Below are 14,793 nucleotides of genomic sequence, written 5' to 3'. Positions count from 1 at the left end.
TTAATTTGACAGAGAGAGAGAGAGATCACAAGTAGGCAGAGGGGCAGGCAGAGAGAGAGGGGGAAGCAGAGAGAGAGGGGGAAGCAGGCTCCCTGCTGAGCAGAGAGCCCCATGTGGGGCTTGATCCCAGGACCCTGAGATCATGATCTGAGCCAAAGGCAGAGGCTTAACCCACTAAGCCACCCAGGCGCCCCACATAGTTTTTTAGAATTCAGAGGAAAGCGACTTGTTCAAAGCCAACCAATGCTGATGGAACAGGCATTGGCATTGGTATCTAGAGTGTTACTCTCGAATGGATCTGATTCAAGAGCTTATGGTCTTTGAAATTCTATGTTGGTTTATTTATGATGTGATTTTCTCATCAGCGCTGCAACAAAAATATAAACTTAATCTTGATTTATTTACTCAACTGATTTCATTTAAAATGAAATTTGTGAAATAAAGTAATTCTAAAGAACTGTTTTTATCTTTTAGTTTTATCTGTGAAGCACCTTGAGAGTAATACATTTTTGTCCATCTCTAGATGAAGATGCTGCCAACGCCTTCTAAATTTCATTACATTTTCAATCTTCGAGATCTTTCCAGAATTTGGCAAGGAATGTTAACCATAAAAGCTGAGGAGTGTGATTCAATATCTATTCTCCTTTCACTTTTCAAACATGAGTGCAACAGAGTAATTGCTGACAGGTGTATATCGTAGCACTTGAGTTTAAATGTACTATGTAAAAAGTTGACGCTGTGTGACCCAATTCCTGCATTATCTACTCAAATAATTAGAGTATTGTCTTCATTTGCTCTGGGGCTTGTGAATCATTGATGCCATTTCCCACCTGCTGGTCCTCTTGAAAAACGTCCAGCCAGTCTACTTGAGTATTATCTCCATAACACATCTTTTTAAATCACCACATCATCTGATAACATTCAGAGGCGAATTTTAGTTATGTATATTTTCTAAAATGTTTGAGCTCCATGTAGTTTTCGCTTGGTGAAATCTGGGAACATAGGCTCAATCATAGTTCTGAGCCTCCCCTTCCTCCTGTTTAAAAATATGGATGGTGATGCTGATCTCGCAAAGCTGTAAGAGATTACCACAACATCACATACATACGTGGTTTTTCTCACATGTTGGTCACCCTGCTTCTGCTCTTCCCCCTCTGATACTGGTAGGTCTGAAAAGGACCTGTGCTGTGTGCTCACAAAACCAGAAAGTGGACACTTGCCCACTACTGAATGTCAGTCTGCACTCCTATTGCAAATTTTAGGAACCTTTGACTCCACTTAAGTGACTCATCTGTATTGTTAAAGAAAAAAATTATTCATGACACCTGTTCAAACAATAAGGCATACAGACTTTATTCAGGACTATTGCAATGGGTATATGGACCACTACGATGGGGTCTCCTGGGAAGAGAAATTGAGCTCAACTCCAAATATGACAAGGAAAGAATGGGAATTTATAGCCATGGAGAAGTTTAGGGGAGGTCGGTGGTTATAAAACTACTGAAAGGAAATATCAAGGGTAAGGGAGGGATTCTAGCTAAACTGATCTAATAGGATTCTTGCCGAAAACAGGCTAGGATGAATAGATATTACATGGGGAGGGTGGGGAGGGGTGATGGGACATGAGGAATTTGGTCAGATATTGGAGGGTGATCAGATCATGGGGAGTGGGAGATTCTGGGATTAAACCCACTTGACAGGATTCTTGGTGCAATTGGGTAATGCAAAGAAAGACACAGAAGTCCAAAAGCCAAGGCCTAATTGGAAAGAGGATTCAGAGGAGACTAAGATTTCGATCAAGGAGAGACTCTGCCAGTATTTTCTTTAAGTAATACTCAGTGTTATAACTCTCTTGAATGGAGTTACGTCCTTTTCTGTCCCTCTGTTCTGAGGAGTCCAAGGTGCAGGATGGGGCCTTAAGAGGTAGAGGGAGGTCAGGCATGTTCAATTAGGAAAGAAAAAATATTTTACATATTTACTCCTGTATTTCTCTCCCAGATTTATAACACCTGAAGATGAGCAGTGGTTTAATATCCATCTTATTCGAGCAGTTGAAGAGAATATTAACCCAGATGTGACATCGTACATTCTTCCTGAACCATACTTTGTGGATTTCCTCCGTGAGATGCCTGAACCAACCGGTGATGAGCCTGAAGACACCATATTTGAAGTGCCCAAAATTTATGAACTGGTATTTATTTTCCCCTTTGAAAAGAGCTTTTTGATCAATCACCTAACTGTATATTTCTCAGCACCCTGGAGTCCTACCATGGAGTTGGAACTTCTGCATTAGTTATATGTTGGGATTCATATCCAAGTAAAATATTTCAGTGTAATTTAGGAAGTAAAACATTTCAGTGTAATTTAGGAGCAATCCCATTAAAGTCAGGTATAAGACAAGGATGCCTCCTATTATCGCTACTATTAAGTATGGTTTTGAAAGTTCTAGGCAATGAAACAAATGACAAAAAAAAGATAGAAAAAAACTAAAGTGTTGTGTGCAGGTGTGAGGTGATTATCTCTTAATATAATAGAAAAGAACTGAACATCTGTTTTAACTACTAACAGTTCAGTAAGATGACCAAGTGTGATACAAATATAAAACTCAGTAACTTCCTTGATGTGGAAGGCTGGCAAGTTATGGTTGTTGGGCCAGATCCAGCCCTCTGCCTGTGCTTTGTGAAATTTGTGAGCTAGGTAGGGTGTTTACATTTTTTATATGGGTGGAAAAAGAATCCAAAGGAGAAGAATATGGTGGGACATGTGAAAATTATATGGCATTCAAATTCAGCATTCATAGGCAAAGTTGTATTGGAACCCAGCCATGTGGATTTGTTTCCTTATGGCCCAGGACCACTTCTGCACTATGAGGGTGGAGGGGAATAATTGTGACAAACCATATGGGCCACGAAGCTTTAATCCTGCCCTTTGCAGAAAAAGATTGCCAACTCTTGCCAACAATCGTGCGAAAGAAACTATAATAGGAAGGTACTTCATTTAACAGCAACAAGTATGTAAAACATCTAGGGATAAACATGATAAAACTTGACTTGTTTAAGTCAACACATCATTCTCCCTAAATTAATGTATAGGTATGTATAATTAATGTATAGGTAATGTATAGATTTCATGAAGTTTGAACAGGACTCCAAAAGGACTTTTTTTCCCTCTGAGAGAGAGAGAGAGAGCGTGCACATGCATGCTTGTGTGGGTTGGGGGGACAGGCAGAAGGAGAGGAGGAGAGAGGATCTTTTTTTTTTTTTTAAGATTTTATTTATTTTTCTGAGAGAGAGAGAGCGAGAGCGAGAGAGAGCATGAGCAGGGGGTAGAGAGAAACAGGCTCCCCACTGAGCAGGGAGCTTGATGTGAGGCTTGATCTCAGGACCCTGGGATCATGACCTGAGACGAAGGCAGATGTTTAACCAACTGAACCACCCAAAATCTTAAGTGGGTTCCACGCTCAGCACAAAGTCCACATTGGGGCTCAATCCCAGGACCCTGATATCATGACCTGAGCCAAAACCAAGACTCAGAGGCCCAGCTGACTGAACCACACAGGTGCCCCCCCAAAAGGATTTTTTTTTCAAGATTTAGTTTACTTGAGAGAGAGTGAGAACCTGGGGGAGGAGCAGAGGGAGCATGAGAGAGAATCCCAAGCAGACCCAGTGCTGAGTGCAGAGCTGATGTGGGGCTCAATCTCACAACACTGGGATCATGACCTGAGCCAAAAGCAAGAGTTGATGCCCAATTGACTGCTCCACGCACGTGTCCCCCAAAAGGTTTTTTAAGCAGGGTCACAAACAAAGTAATTCTGAAGTGCATGTAGGTCAAAGAACTAAAGGGAGAGAAAATATTTGCAAAACAAAGTATTTACTTCGAAACTGTTTGACTACATCAATGATGTAAAACTTCTGTGTGTTTTTTTTAAAATCCATAAACAATATTAAAAAGCAAATACAAACAGAAATATTTGTTACATTCCAATGGTAGTTCCCATGGGTGGGAGTTGGCACTGGGGTTTCTGAAGGGGAAGGTCAAGGAATGATTTCATGCTGGCAACCAGCTAATGCTGTTAAGTTTCAGACCTCTGATAATGGAAGTAACTTATAGTCAACCAATCCACGAAAGATGTTTGGAAGTCCATTAGGTTTTTATTTTTATTTTTTTAAAAACTTAATTGATTGGGCCCCTGGGTGGCTCAGTCATTAAGCGTCTGCCTTCAGCTCAGGTCATGATCCTAGGGTGCTGGGATGGAGTCCCGCATCAGGCTCCCTGCTCAGCAAGGAGCCTCCTTCTCCCTCTCCCACTCTCCCTGCTTGGGTTCCCTTTCTTGCTTTCTGTCAAATAAATAAATAAATAAAATCTTTTAAAAAAAGACTTTATTTATTTGAGAGAGAGTGAGTGCAAGAGAGGGGAGGAGCAGAAGGGAAAGAGGAAGGAGGGAGAGAGTCTCAAGCAGACTCCATGCTGAGTGTAGAGTCTGATGCAGGGGTTGATCTCACGACTGGAGGTCATGACTGGAGATCACAACCTGAGCTGAAACCAAGAGTTGGCACTTAACCTAACCTAACTGAGACACCAATGCACCTCTCCATTAGGTTTAAAAAAAAATTTAGAATTACTTTTGAGAGCCTTTACAATTGCTGCTTTCATAGATTTTGGCTCTTAAATATTTTTCTCTCTCTCTTTTTCCACAGGTCCCATCCTTTGACTTCCTGTCTGAAAAACTCCAGTTCTACCAGAGACAGTTCAATGAAATCATTAGAGGAACATCTCTTGATCTAGTGTTTTTTAAAGATGCAATGACTCATCTTATTAAGGTTCTAACTATTGACTATATGTTGATATAAGTAGATCATGTAAAAACTGGGTAAATTGCATAGACAGATGTTTTGAGAGAAGAAATATGTAGTTTCAGGCAGTGTATAGAAGAATGTCTGTAGATTGGGTTGTTCACTGTCTCAGAAAACAAAGGCTTAATCAGAAACCCCTTAGCTGAATCCATCTACATGACAGCAGATGCTTTTCAAGGACAAATTGATGGGTTTTTGTATTCAGAGCTTTTGACATGTCCAGAGTTTTTCTTTTCTAGAAAGTAAGCTAGAGAACCCTGTGAACATGTAGTCCAACTGTATTTTGGTATAATGGGAATCCTGTTCCCTTCCCTGTAGCAGAAAAGTTGATGGTTTTAAAAATGTCAATTTCATGATTGGCTTACAGATCATGGGCAAACTGATGAGGAAAGAGTAAGGCGGGAGCACAGGACTGGTATAAAAACAGAAACCAATTAGATAACAACACCCAAAGGAGCCGTTTGTATCATGTGTAGATTGAAAAGGAGTTTCTACGGGAAGTCCGAACACAGTGTCAGGAGGTTTGATAAAGAGGCAGTTTGTTCTGTGTTTATTATACTTTGTCTTCCCCAACGTTGGTGAATTTCCAGATGTCCTAGGGCTGTTTCACATCTATCCACGTCACAAGTAACTATTGCGTACTCACTGTGACAAGGTCTCGGAGGCCTGGGACCCCCCAAGTGGTTAACATATTAAAAAATATAATGATAGAATTAATACCTACCACTGTGTTACTAACTGCCATCTGTCAAATTTCCATTTTTTTAAAAAAAGAAGCTTTTTAGTGATGATAATGAAATTAGTGATCCAACTAGACTTTCATCTTAATCAGCGGCATTAATGTAAAAGGCAGTTTTTAGCAATGTCTTCAATGGCCTGTGTAAGATGTGAGCCACAATTCCAGTCTTATCCTGATCAAGGAAATTAGCCATAGAAAAGCAACACAAGACTAGTCTAAGTCGTTTTCTACAAATGCCTTCCTGCCTTTCTTGTAAGTAGAATTTGGGTACTTAAAATTTTTTTCATTGGCAGAGATACAATAGAGGTAATATTCATTGTAGAGCAGGGTGTCTATCTATGTTAGTGTGTTAGACTGAATAACAAGCGGATAATCCAAACCTTTCTGTGGATTGGGAAGAGTAGCTCCATCAGGCTTTGTGTCTGAAAAAAATAAAATAAAAAATTACACACACACACGCACAGAGAAAGTGGCTTTGAAATAGGAGATAGGAAAGCCAATTTGTTCTCTCTTTCATGATAGGCAAGGAAAGAATTTGAGTTGACTAAATCAATAGGAGGCATAACTTTAAAAAACTCTGACATATCCCATTAAAGGAAAAAGTCCAATGTAGTCTGCACGCGTGCATTCAAAATTTTGACTGATGTAGGGCAAGAAAATGTGAACAGTTGAATTCTATTTGTAAATATATACTGTTTTATTCCCAAACAGATTTCACGTATAGTTCGAACATCCTGTGGAAATGCGTTGCTGGTGGGTGTTGGTGGTTCAGGAAAACAAAGTCTTTCGAGATTGGCCTCTTTTATAGCTGGTTATCAAATATTTCAGATTACATTAACCAGGTAAGGTGAAACAAAACCCAGAAATACATTTTTCTATAATTAATTTCTCTGAAGTAAAATGTTCACTTGAAAAATATGACAATTTGGCGTATCTTTTAAATTAAATTTTTATGTAAGTATAACTTATTTAAGGAAATGTATGGAAATCATGGATGTCACAAAGTACGTACACCTCAGTTGTTAGTCTGCAGATGAAGAACTAAAATATCAGCACCCCGGAAGTACCCCTCAAGGGTTGTCCAGTCATTACTCTCTTAAGTTTAATCATACTCTGGCTTCTAAACCCACTTAGTTTTACCTATTCTTGAGCTTTCTATCCATCAAATGCTATGGGATTGACTCTTGGGTCCAGTTTGTATTGCCTGCATAGTGTTTGGGGGTTTCATCCATGGTGCTGCATGTACCCATGGTTTGTTCATTCTTGTTGCTGGACAGACCTCCACTTTCTCACATTTTACCACAATTTGTTACCTGTTGTGCTATTGATAAACATTTGTGGGGATTTTTTGGCAAGTAGAGCTGTAAGGAGTATTCTTGCCCATGACTGAGTACACTTCTGGAGATAGAACAGCTGGATGTGGAGCGGACATATATTTTGTGTTCGTCCCCCTGAGGAGTTGTTTTCCACAGTAGTTCCACCTACACTTCCACCAGCAGTTCATGAGGGTTTCAGTTGCTCTGCATCCAGGAGCGCTTTCGGCACCGTGAGTCTTTCTCGCTTGAGCAGTGCTGGTGGATGTGTAGTGCTATGTCTCGGTGCCTTCTGTTTGCATTTCCCATGGCTAATGTTGAACCCATTTTCAGAACTTACTGGCTATTTGGACAGATCTGTGTTATGTCCTTTGCTTATTTTTTTTCCCCAGTTAGGATGTGATTCTTTCTCTTACTGATTTTTAGGAGTTCTTTATATGTTTTAGATCTAATTCTGTTGTCAGAATGTATATTGCATGTATCTTCTCCAAGTCATTGGCTTGCCTTTTCACTCCTGGTGGATCTTACTTTTTTTTTTTTTTTAAAGATTTTATTTATTTATTTGAGAAAGAGCGAGGGAGCATACTCACACGTGTGCATGAGTGGGGGGAGGGGCAGATGGAGAGGGAGAAGCAGACTCCCAGCTGAGCTGGGAGCCCCCACTTGGAACTCGATCCTAGGACCCTGAGATAATGACCTGAGCTGAAGGTAGATTCTTAACCACCTGAGTTACGTACCCCTTAGTAGATTTTACTTTTATTATTATTATTATTATTATTATTATGTTTTTATGCTAAATTACATTTTTTATTACGTTCAATTAGCCAACTTAAGTTACCAAATTTTTTTTCTTTTAGTGTTCTTTGTATTCTGTTAAAAAATATTTGTTTACCTTTTTTACCTATGAAGATAGCGCCTGTGATTTCCTTCGCATTTACAAACAAAATGTGCTCTTTCTACATTTAGAACTATAACCCACCTAGAATTTATTTTCTTATAAAATCTGAGGTAAGAGTTAAGATATAGAAATAGATATCCAATCACTCTCAACTCCATTATTGACAAGGTCATGTTCTTCCTGACACATTTCAGTGTCTTTGCTTCCCCATCAATCAACTGATCATGTCTTTGACTACAGTCTGTTCCACTGATTTATCTATCTTTGTACTATTACCAACTGTTGTAATTACTGTAGTTTTAATGTATTTTGAACAATTTTGTTGTTCTTCAGGATCGTCTTGAAAATTTGGCCTTTTGTAGTTCCTTCTAAATTTTAGGTCACTTTTTAAATTAATAATTTATACAAACTACTCTGCTGCCAAATAGATAAAAAAATTTAGTAAGGTACAAATGACAAGAGCAGTTAAAAAAATATAAAGCATTAAATATCTAGAGATTAATTAAATTAAATCAGCTGTCAACATTTAAAAATTGGGAGATTTCACATAAAAAATGGATTTCGGACTTCTTTTCACACAGTTGGAAGATCTGGCAACACTGTGCCTACGTTCCCAGGTGGCTGGGTCTGAACAAAATGTCTCCTTAGGTGAGACATACAGTCCTCCAGTTTACCAGAGTGTTGACTGTATTTTCTTGTTTTCTGTTTTCTTGATGCTCTGGAACTGGGGTCTTGCTGACTGCCCCTCCCAGGGCAAGCCAGTTCTTTGAGACAGCAAATGGCTTGTTCCAGTACTGTGCCTTCTGTAGGTAAACCAACCAGTCCAGAGGTCCTACTCGGAACCACCCCATCTATCTGGCTTTCTCTGCCAGGAAGCAGTATTGCTCTGCCCTAATCACCCCAGAGTCAAGGACCAATAACTAGGGACAGCGTCTATGCCCCAGAGTCCATTGAAATGATTCAAACAAGCCAGTCCTAAATCTGCTTAGCCTGCCTACCTTTGACTTTCTCATGGAAACCACAGTTAAGGCTGTTGTCCATGGTTCCTCTCACTCCTTCCACCTCCTGACTGACCCTGGTGCTTCCCCGGGCAGCCCTATGTGATGCGAAATATCCCCTCCTGTTTCTTGGTGTCTGTGAGTATAAGCTTCTTCCTTCATGGCAGTCCTTTCCATGTCTGTGTCTCTTACCATACCTGACGAAACAAATCCTGGAAACATTTTAAAACAGCAGGGAAGATGGGAGTAGAGTGGAGTCAGAGGGGAAATTTGAAGTAGGACCTCATAGTCCCTAGTATATTGGTAGGACTTAGTAACTGATTGGATACGGGGTAAAGAAGAGGAAATAAGGTCTAGAAGGACACACCTAGTCTCTCTAGTGGTATTTATCACACTGCACTCTAAAAATGCTTGTTCAGTCCTCTGTCTCTTTCACTGGGCTGTAAGCAACCTGCGGATGGACCATCGTAACCTTTGTCTTATCTACCATTACTATCAAGTGGGTACTTTTAACCGACACCGTAAAACTATCTGTTGAACAAAATAACAGTTTTGTGGGGGGGCGGGTAAAAGGAGAATTCAGTCAGTACATGGGGAGAGTGAAATGTTTGAGCACACGTTTTCCATAGTTCATGGGTGTGGAGTTCAGGAGTGGGTCCTAGAAATGTCAGCACAGATGTCTTACTGGAGTGAACACATACAAGGTAATAAGGAGTACGAGTAGGGTGTGTAGCTAGAAGAAAAGATGACTGAGGGAAGAATGCTGGGGTCTCCCAACATAGAGGAAGGGGACTTGCTTGCAATGGAGAATGAGCAGAAAAGGCAAGGCGGGGAGGAAAAAATCCAGAGTGGTTTCCAGAAACCAAACTACATCTCAGCAAGCCATCTTACCAGTTTCTCCTAACAAATGTCCGCCCCTGCTTGGCAATTATTATTTTTTTTAAAAGATTTTATTTATTTATTTGACAGACAGAGATCACAAGTAGACAGAGAGGCAGGCAGAGAGAGAGAGGGAAGCAGGCTCCCCGCTGAGCAGAGAGCCTGATGCAGGACTCGATCCCAGGACCCTGAGATCATGACCTGAGCCGAAGGCAGCACGGCTCAACCCACTGAGCCATCCAGGCGCCCCTTGGCAATTATTTTAAAAGGCATGTATATTCTCCTTTCAGTGGAGTTCCTCTTGCCGAAGTCTACAAGACATGTTACTGTAGTGTCCCTCAGAAGGGGGTAGCTGCTTCTCCACTTTAAAATCAGCTCTTTATTCATTCCAGTGCACTTAAGCCAAATCATCTCTAATGCCCACAACAGCCTTTACAAACAGATACTATCTTCATTTTGCGGAGGAGGAAACAGAAGCTGAGAAATGTAAAGGAACATTTCCAAAGCTGCAGAATGGGGATTTGAACGCAGGTCCTTCTGGTTCGAATGCTGGTAGTCTTTCCGCTAGAATCTATGGCTTACACGAAACTCCCTGTGACTTGCACTGTACAACTTCCTTCAAGTGAAGATGTCTGTGTTGTTAATTTACTCATGAGGATTTATGCACAACACTTCAGAAAATTTCTGCTTTATTTCTGCACATCACCTCATCTCCAAGAGCATGTACATTCAACAGGAAACAGAGTAAACAGAAAAGCAAAGACTAAGATCTTCTTGTCATAATCTGTAACTACATAATTGTAACATTTCAATTATTTATATCACATTGCATATGCATATTCTTCTGTAGGCTGTCTCTGTATTTAGCCACTTAATGAGATACACAAATTACCACTATATATAATTTATCGCTAATTTTATTTATAATTTATCTTGACTTTCTTACCAATCCACACTCATCCAAGTTTCAGATTAGTTTTAAATATTTTACATATATTCACTTGGAGCAAAATCTGTTGTGGAAGACTGTCAGCTTGCTGAGAATAAAGTTCCTATCTGAATTTTTAATTACTCTTCATGAGTCACTTCTAGTAAATTCCCATTTCTCCCTTCTCAAGTTAAATAAAACATGCTTGCTTTGAATGATAACATACAACTATTTCACTCTAACCTCTGTGGTTTTTTTTTAGCAGCTAAGCTTATTTAATACTTCTTGGAGCAGGTGCAGAGTACTCTTATCATGGGTTATATTGTCTTTTGAAACACTTATGACTATATATATATATATATAAATAGAATTATATATATATATAATATATATATATATAAAATTTTTAATTTTAAATTTCCTACCACCTTTTTTAGGTCTTATAATGTGAATAATCTAACAGATGATTTAAAATATCTGTACAAAGTTGCTGGTGCTGATGGAAAAGGTATCACCTTCATCTTTACTGACAATGAAATAAAAGATGAGGCATTTCTGGAATATCTTAACAACCTGTTATCTTCAGGGGAGGTAGGTCTCAAAAGGAGAGAAAAAGCTCCTATTTTTAAAAAATGTAAATTATATTTGAACAGAAAAAGCAGCAACCCTTCATAAGTGAGGCCACTTAACATACATTTTTCATTTTAGGAAGGATTCATGTATAAGACATACTAGATTTTGTTTAAAACAACCTGTGAAATTTATGCTGCCCACCTCCAGGTTGTTTTTTTTTTATATATATGCATTGTTCCATTTTAAATATGGTTGCTTACTTATTTTGTCAGTCTTCTTTTTGGTCCTGTAATTTATTTTAGAAGAATCACAGTATGTATCTGATAGTCAGGAGTATAAAAGAGATGAAAGAGTTCTGCCAGCTCTAAGTAGATGTTTGTGTCATCTCTTCTGACACCACCTTTGTCAACACTCCCATGACCACTCACACGCTTTGTGCTTCATTAGAAGGACTCACGGGACTCAGCAGACAGTTGTACTCCTGTCTAAGATTTATGATAGCAGCACAGCAAGGATTCACAGCCACATCAATGCAGAAAAAGGCACATCAGGTGAAATCTGGAGAAATTCATGCTTCATATGTTCTCATCAAAAAGGTGATACTGGATGTGAGTCCCCCTCCAGTGGTGAAATGCAGTCACTCATGCACTGTGTTTCCATTCAGGGAAGCCTGTGGGAGATTCAGAGTTCAACAGTTTTATCAGGGGCTGGTCTGGTTGTCCCTTCCTGCCTAGACACAGCTGCCAAAATTCCAGACTCCCAGAAGGAAAGCAGATGCTCACCATGTATCACAATGTTTGTATAAAGAGTCCAGGCACAGAACAACCTTTTCAATTAGTAATAGAGAAGACATTCAAAAACCAAGTTCCCAGAGGGTGGCCAAGTGCTAGCCATCCAAACATATGCTTCTCAAAATCGGACCCACTGTGTTAACTCTTCTTTCCCCATGGTGTCTATCGATGCTTGCTGCTGCCTGAGCGCCTTAACTCCCTCAGAGAGAGGACTTCTGCAAGATGGTGGCATAGGAAAATCCTGAGTTCACCTCCTCCCATGGAAACACCAAATCTACATCTACATATAGATTATTTCCCTCTGAAAAAGATCTGAAAACTAGATAAGCTGCTTCTCCACAACAAAGGATAAGAAACCCACATGAAGATAGGTAGGAGAGGCAGAGACACAGTCTTGCCAAAGACCTCACCCTCATCATAGTGACGTGCAGTAGGGAGGGCTCTCACAAATTTGGAGGAGTGACGGGTTGGTGCCTCACATCAGGCACCCCAACACCTGGAATATACACCAGAGAGAAAAGCCCTCGAAATGTCTGGCTTAGAATACCAATGGGGGAAAAAAAGAAAAAAAGAAAAGAAAACCAATGGGGCTGACATTCAATGACCCAAAGTGCTATAAGAAACTGAGATTCACTACTAATGGGCTTCCATATAGTCTTACCCCTAGACCCAGCAAAACAAACAAGCAAACCAACCAACAAACAAAAAACCCCAGCACTTTGAAAGTGCTTAGATCGTATGTGAAGAATCATTTGCTAATCTTAAAGTATCAACTGGAGGCGGACAGTTGAAACTCTCCCCAGAGATGGAAGTTGCTGGTGGATGCCAGTTTTGCACTTTCTACCTACCCTGCTTGCACAAGTGAGCAAGCTGGGACAAAGCACCCTACTGTCACCATACTAAGATAGGCTGGGGCGAGTGAGTGTTCAGTACTATTCTGCCACCTTGTTGAAGTTGGAGAGCGTGGATTGCAGCAATCCCTTGCTCACTGGCTGGGGCAGGTGAGCATGAATGTGGAATTCACCTGTTCCCTAGGTAAGGTCAGCAAGCATTGGGTGGTTGAGACACCCTCTTTCCTTGGCTGGGGCTGGCAAGTGCAAAAGGAGGAAACATTCTTCCTCTCTAGTCTAAAGTTGGTGCATACACTTGGACAAGGCACTCAGTCTCTGCAGTCTTGAAGCCCATGGAAGCATGCAGTTAAAACATTTTTCCTACTGCTTTTCTGAAGCTGGCAAGTATACCCCTCTTACACATTCTCCAGCTGCCTAGTTAAAGCCAGCAGGCATGGGCAATCTACATGGGGATGCCCCTTGATTGCCTGATGCTGGTGGCCAAGGGGACTGACATCCCTAAGCTCCACAGGAATGTAACATTTGGAAAGACAGTTCTTGGAAGACCACCACACCCAGGACACTGCACAGATGAGGGACTGTAACACAACCCCAGTCTTCCCGTGAAAAAGCCTATTTATTTAGCTTGGAGCTTCCACAAGAGGGACAGGCTTTCAGTTTCCCACACATCTAAAGGTTGAGAAGACATTCAAAGGGAATGTAAGCAGGAAGACACTATCCTTCCACAACCCCTTGGCCTTACTATAGTTCAACAAGACCTCCTGGGAAGGAGTTTATGTATTTGTCTGGAGCCCCAACTTTTGTGATTTGGAGAGATTTCCTAGTTTGAGGACAGCAGGCATTATGACTGTGGCCATAACAGGACTGTATGTATTTTCATACTTTAAAAACTGTTGCCAGAGGGTCTACATTCCAATCAACCCGAAACCAGGTACTAAATGAGCTTCCTCCCCCTTGGGACACTGACTGGTTTTGGTGCACCCTCAACAACAGGGGCATATCAACAATAAATCAGGTGGTTTGGACAATCAAAAAGTTTTGTCAGACAACCAGGAGCTAGGGCAATGTTGAATGAGAAGTTCCACCACCTACATAAGGCTACTTCTTCAAGACTGGGAGAGGTAACTGTTTTGCCTCATAGAAACAAACACAGAGAAAACAAAAACAAACACAGAGAGTCAAGCAAAATGAGGAAACAGAGAAATATGTTCCAAATGAAAAGCAAAAGCATCAGAAAAAGACCTCGATGACAAGGAGCTAAGTAACCTACCTGATAAAAGATTCAACATAATGATCATAAAGATGCTTACTGAACTCATAAGGGGAATGGATGAACACAATGAGAACTTTAATAAAGATATTGACAACATAAGAAAGTACCAAATAGAGGTTACAGAGCTGAAGAATTACAATAACTGAACTGAAAAAAATACACAGGAAGAGTTCAACAGCAGACTGGTAGAAGTGAAACAGATCAACAAGCTGGAAGACAAAGAAATGAAAATCAGGGCAGCGAAAAGAAAAAAAATTAATGAAGATAATGTAAGAGATATACGAGACAACAGCAAATTGAATAAAAGTTGCATTATGGGGGCACCAAAGAAGAAGAGAGAGAAAAGGGGACAGAAAACTTATTTGAAGAAATACTGGCTGAAAATTTTCCTAACCTGGGGGAGGAAACAGACCATCCAGGGCCAGGAAGCCTAGAGTTCCAAATAAGACGAACCTAAAGAGATTCATGTAGGGACACATTATAATTAAAATGTCAAAGGTTGAAGATAAAGAGAGAATCTTAAAAGCAACAAGAGAAAAAATTGTTATATAAGGGAAAATTCCTTAAAGTTATCAGCTGATTTCCCAGCAGAAGCCTTACAGGCCAGAAGTGAGTGGCACAATATATGCAAAGTGCTAAAAGGAAAAAAAATACTTCCAATTAAGAATACTCTATCCAGGAAAGTTATCATTCAGAA

At 40.2% G+C, this 14,793-nt stretch overlaps 1 protein-coding gene across 1 annotated transcript in view; it reads left to right on the top strand.

Moving 5' to 3' along the window:
- LOC111147554 (dynein axonemal heavy chain 8) overlaps positions 1 to 14,793 on the top strand; it is a 333,965-nt gene that overhangs the window by 192,230 nt on the left and 126,942 nt on the right. The window contains exons 58-62 of the mRNA XM_022503648.1: positions 524 to 687; positions 1,999 to 2,191; positions 4,698 to 4,820; positions 6,304 to 6,434; positions 11,046 to 11,199. Coding sequence (XP_022359356.1) covers positions 524 to 687; positions 1,999 to 2,191; positions 4,698 to 4,820; positions 6,304 to 6,434; positions 11,046 to 11,199 — 765 coding nt within the window. The remainder of the gene's footprint in view (positions 1 to 523; positions 688 to 1,998; positions 2,192 to 4,697; positions 4,821 to 6,303; positions 6,435 to 11,045; positions 11,200 to 14,793) is intronic.

Source organism: Enhydra lutris, unplaced genomic scaffold (assembly GCF_002288905.1).
Source record: "Enhydra lutris kenyoni isolate GAN:26980312 unplaced genomic scaffold, ASM228890v2 scaffoldscaffold17, whole genome shotgun sequence".
Taxonomy (NCBI): domain Eukaryota; kingdom Metazoa; phylum Chordata; class Mammalia; order Carnivora; family Mustelidae; genus Enhydra; species Enhydra lutris.
Note: the sequence above shows the minus strand (reverse complement) of the source record. Positions and strands in the feature narration are given on the sequence as shown.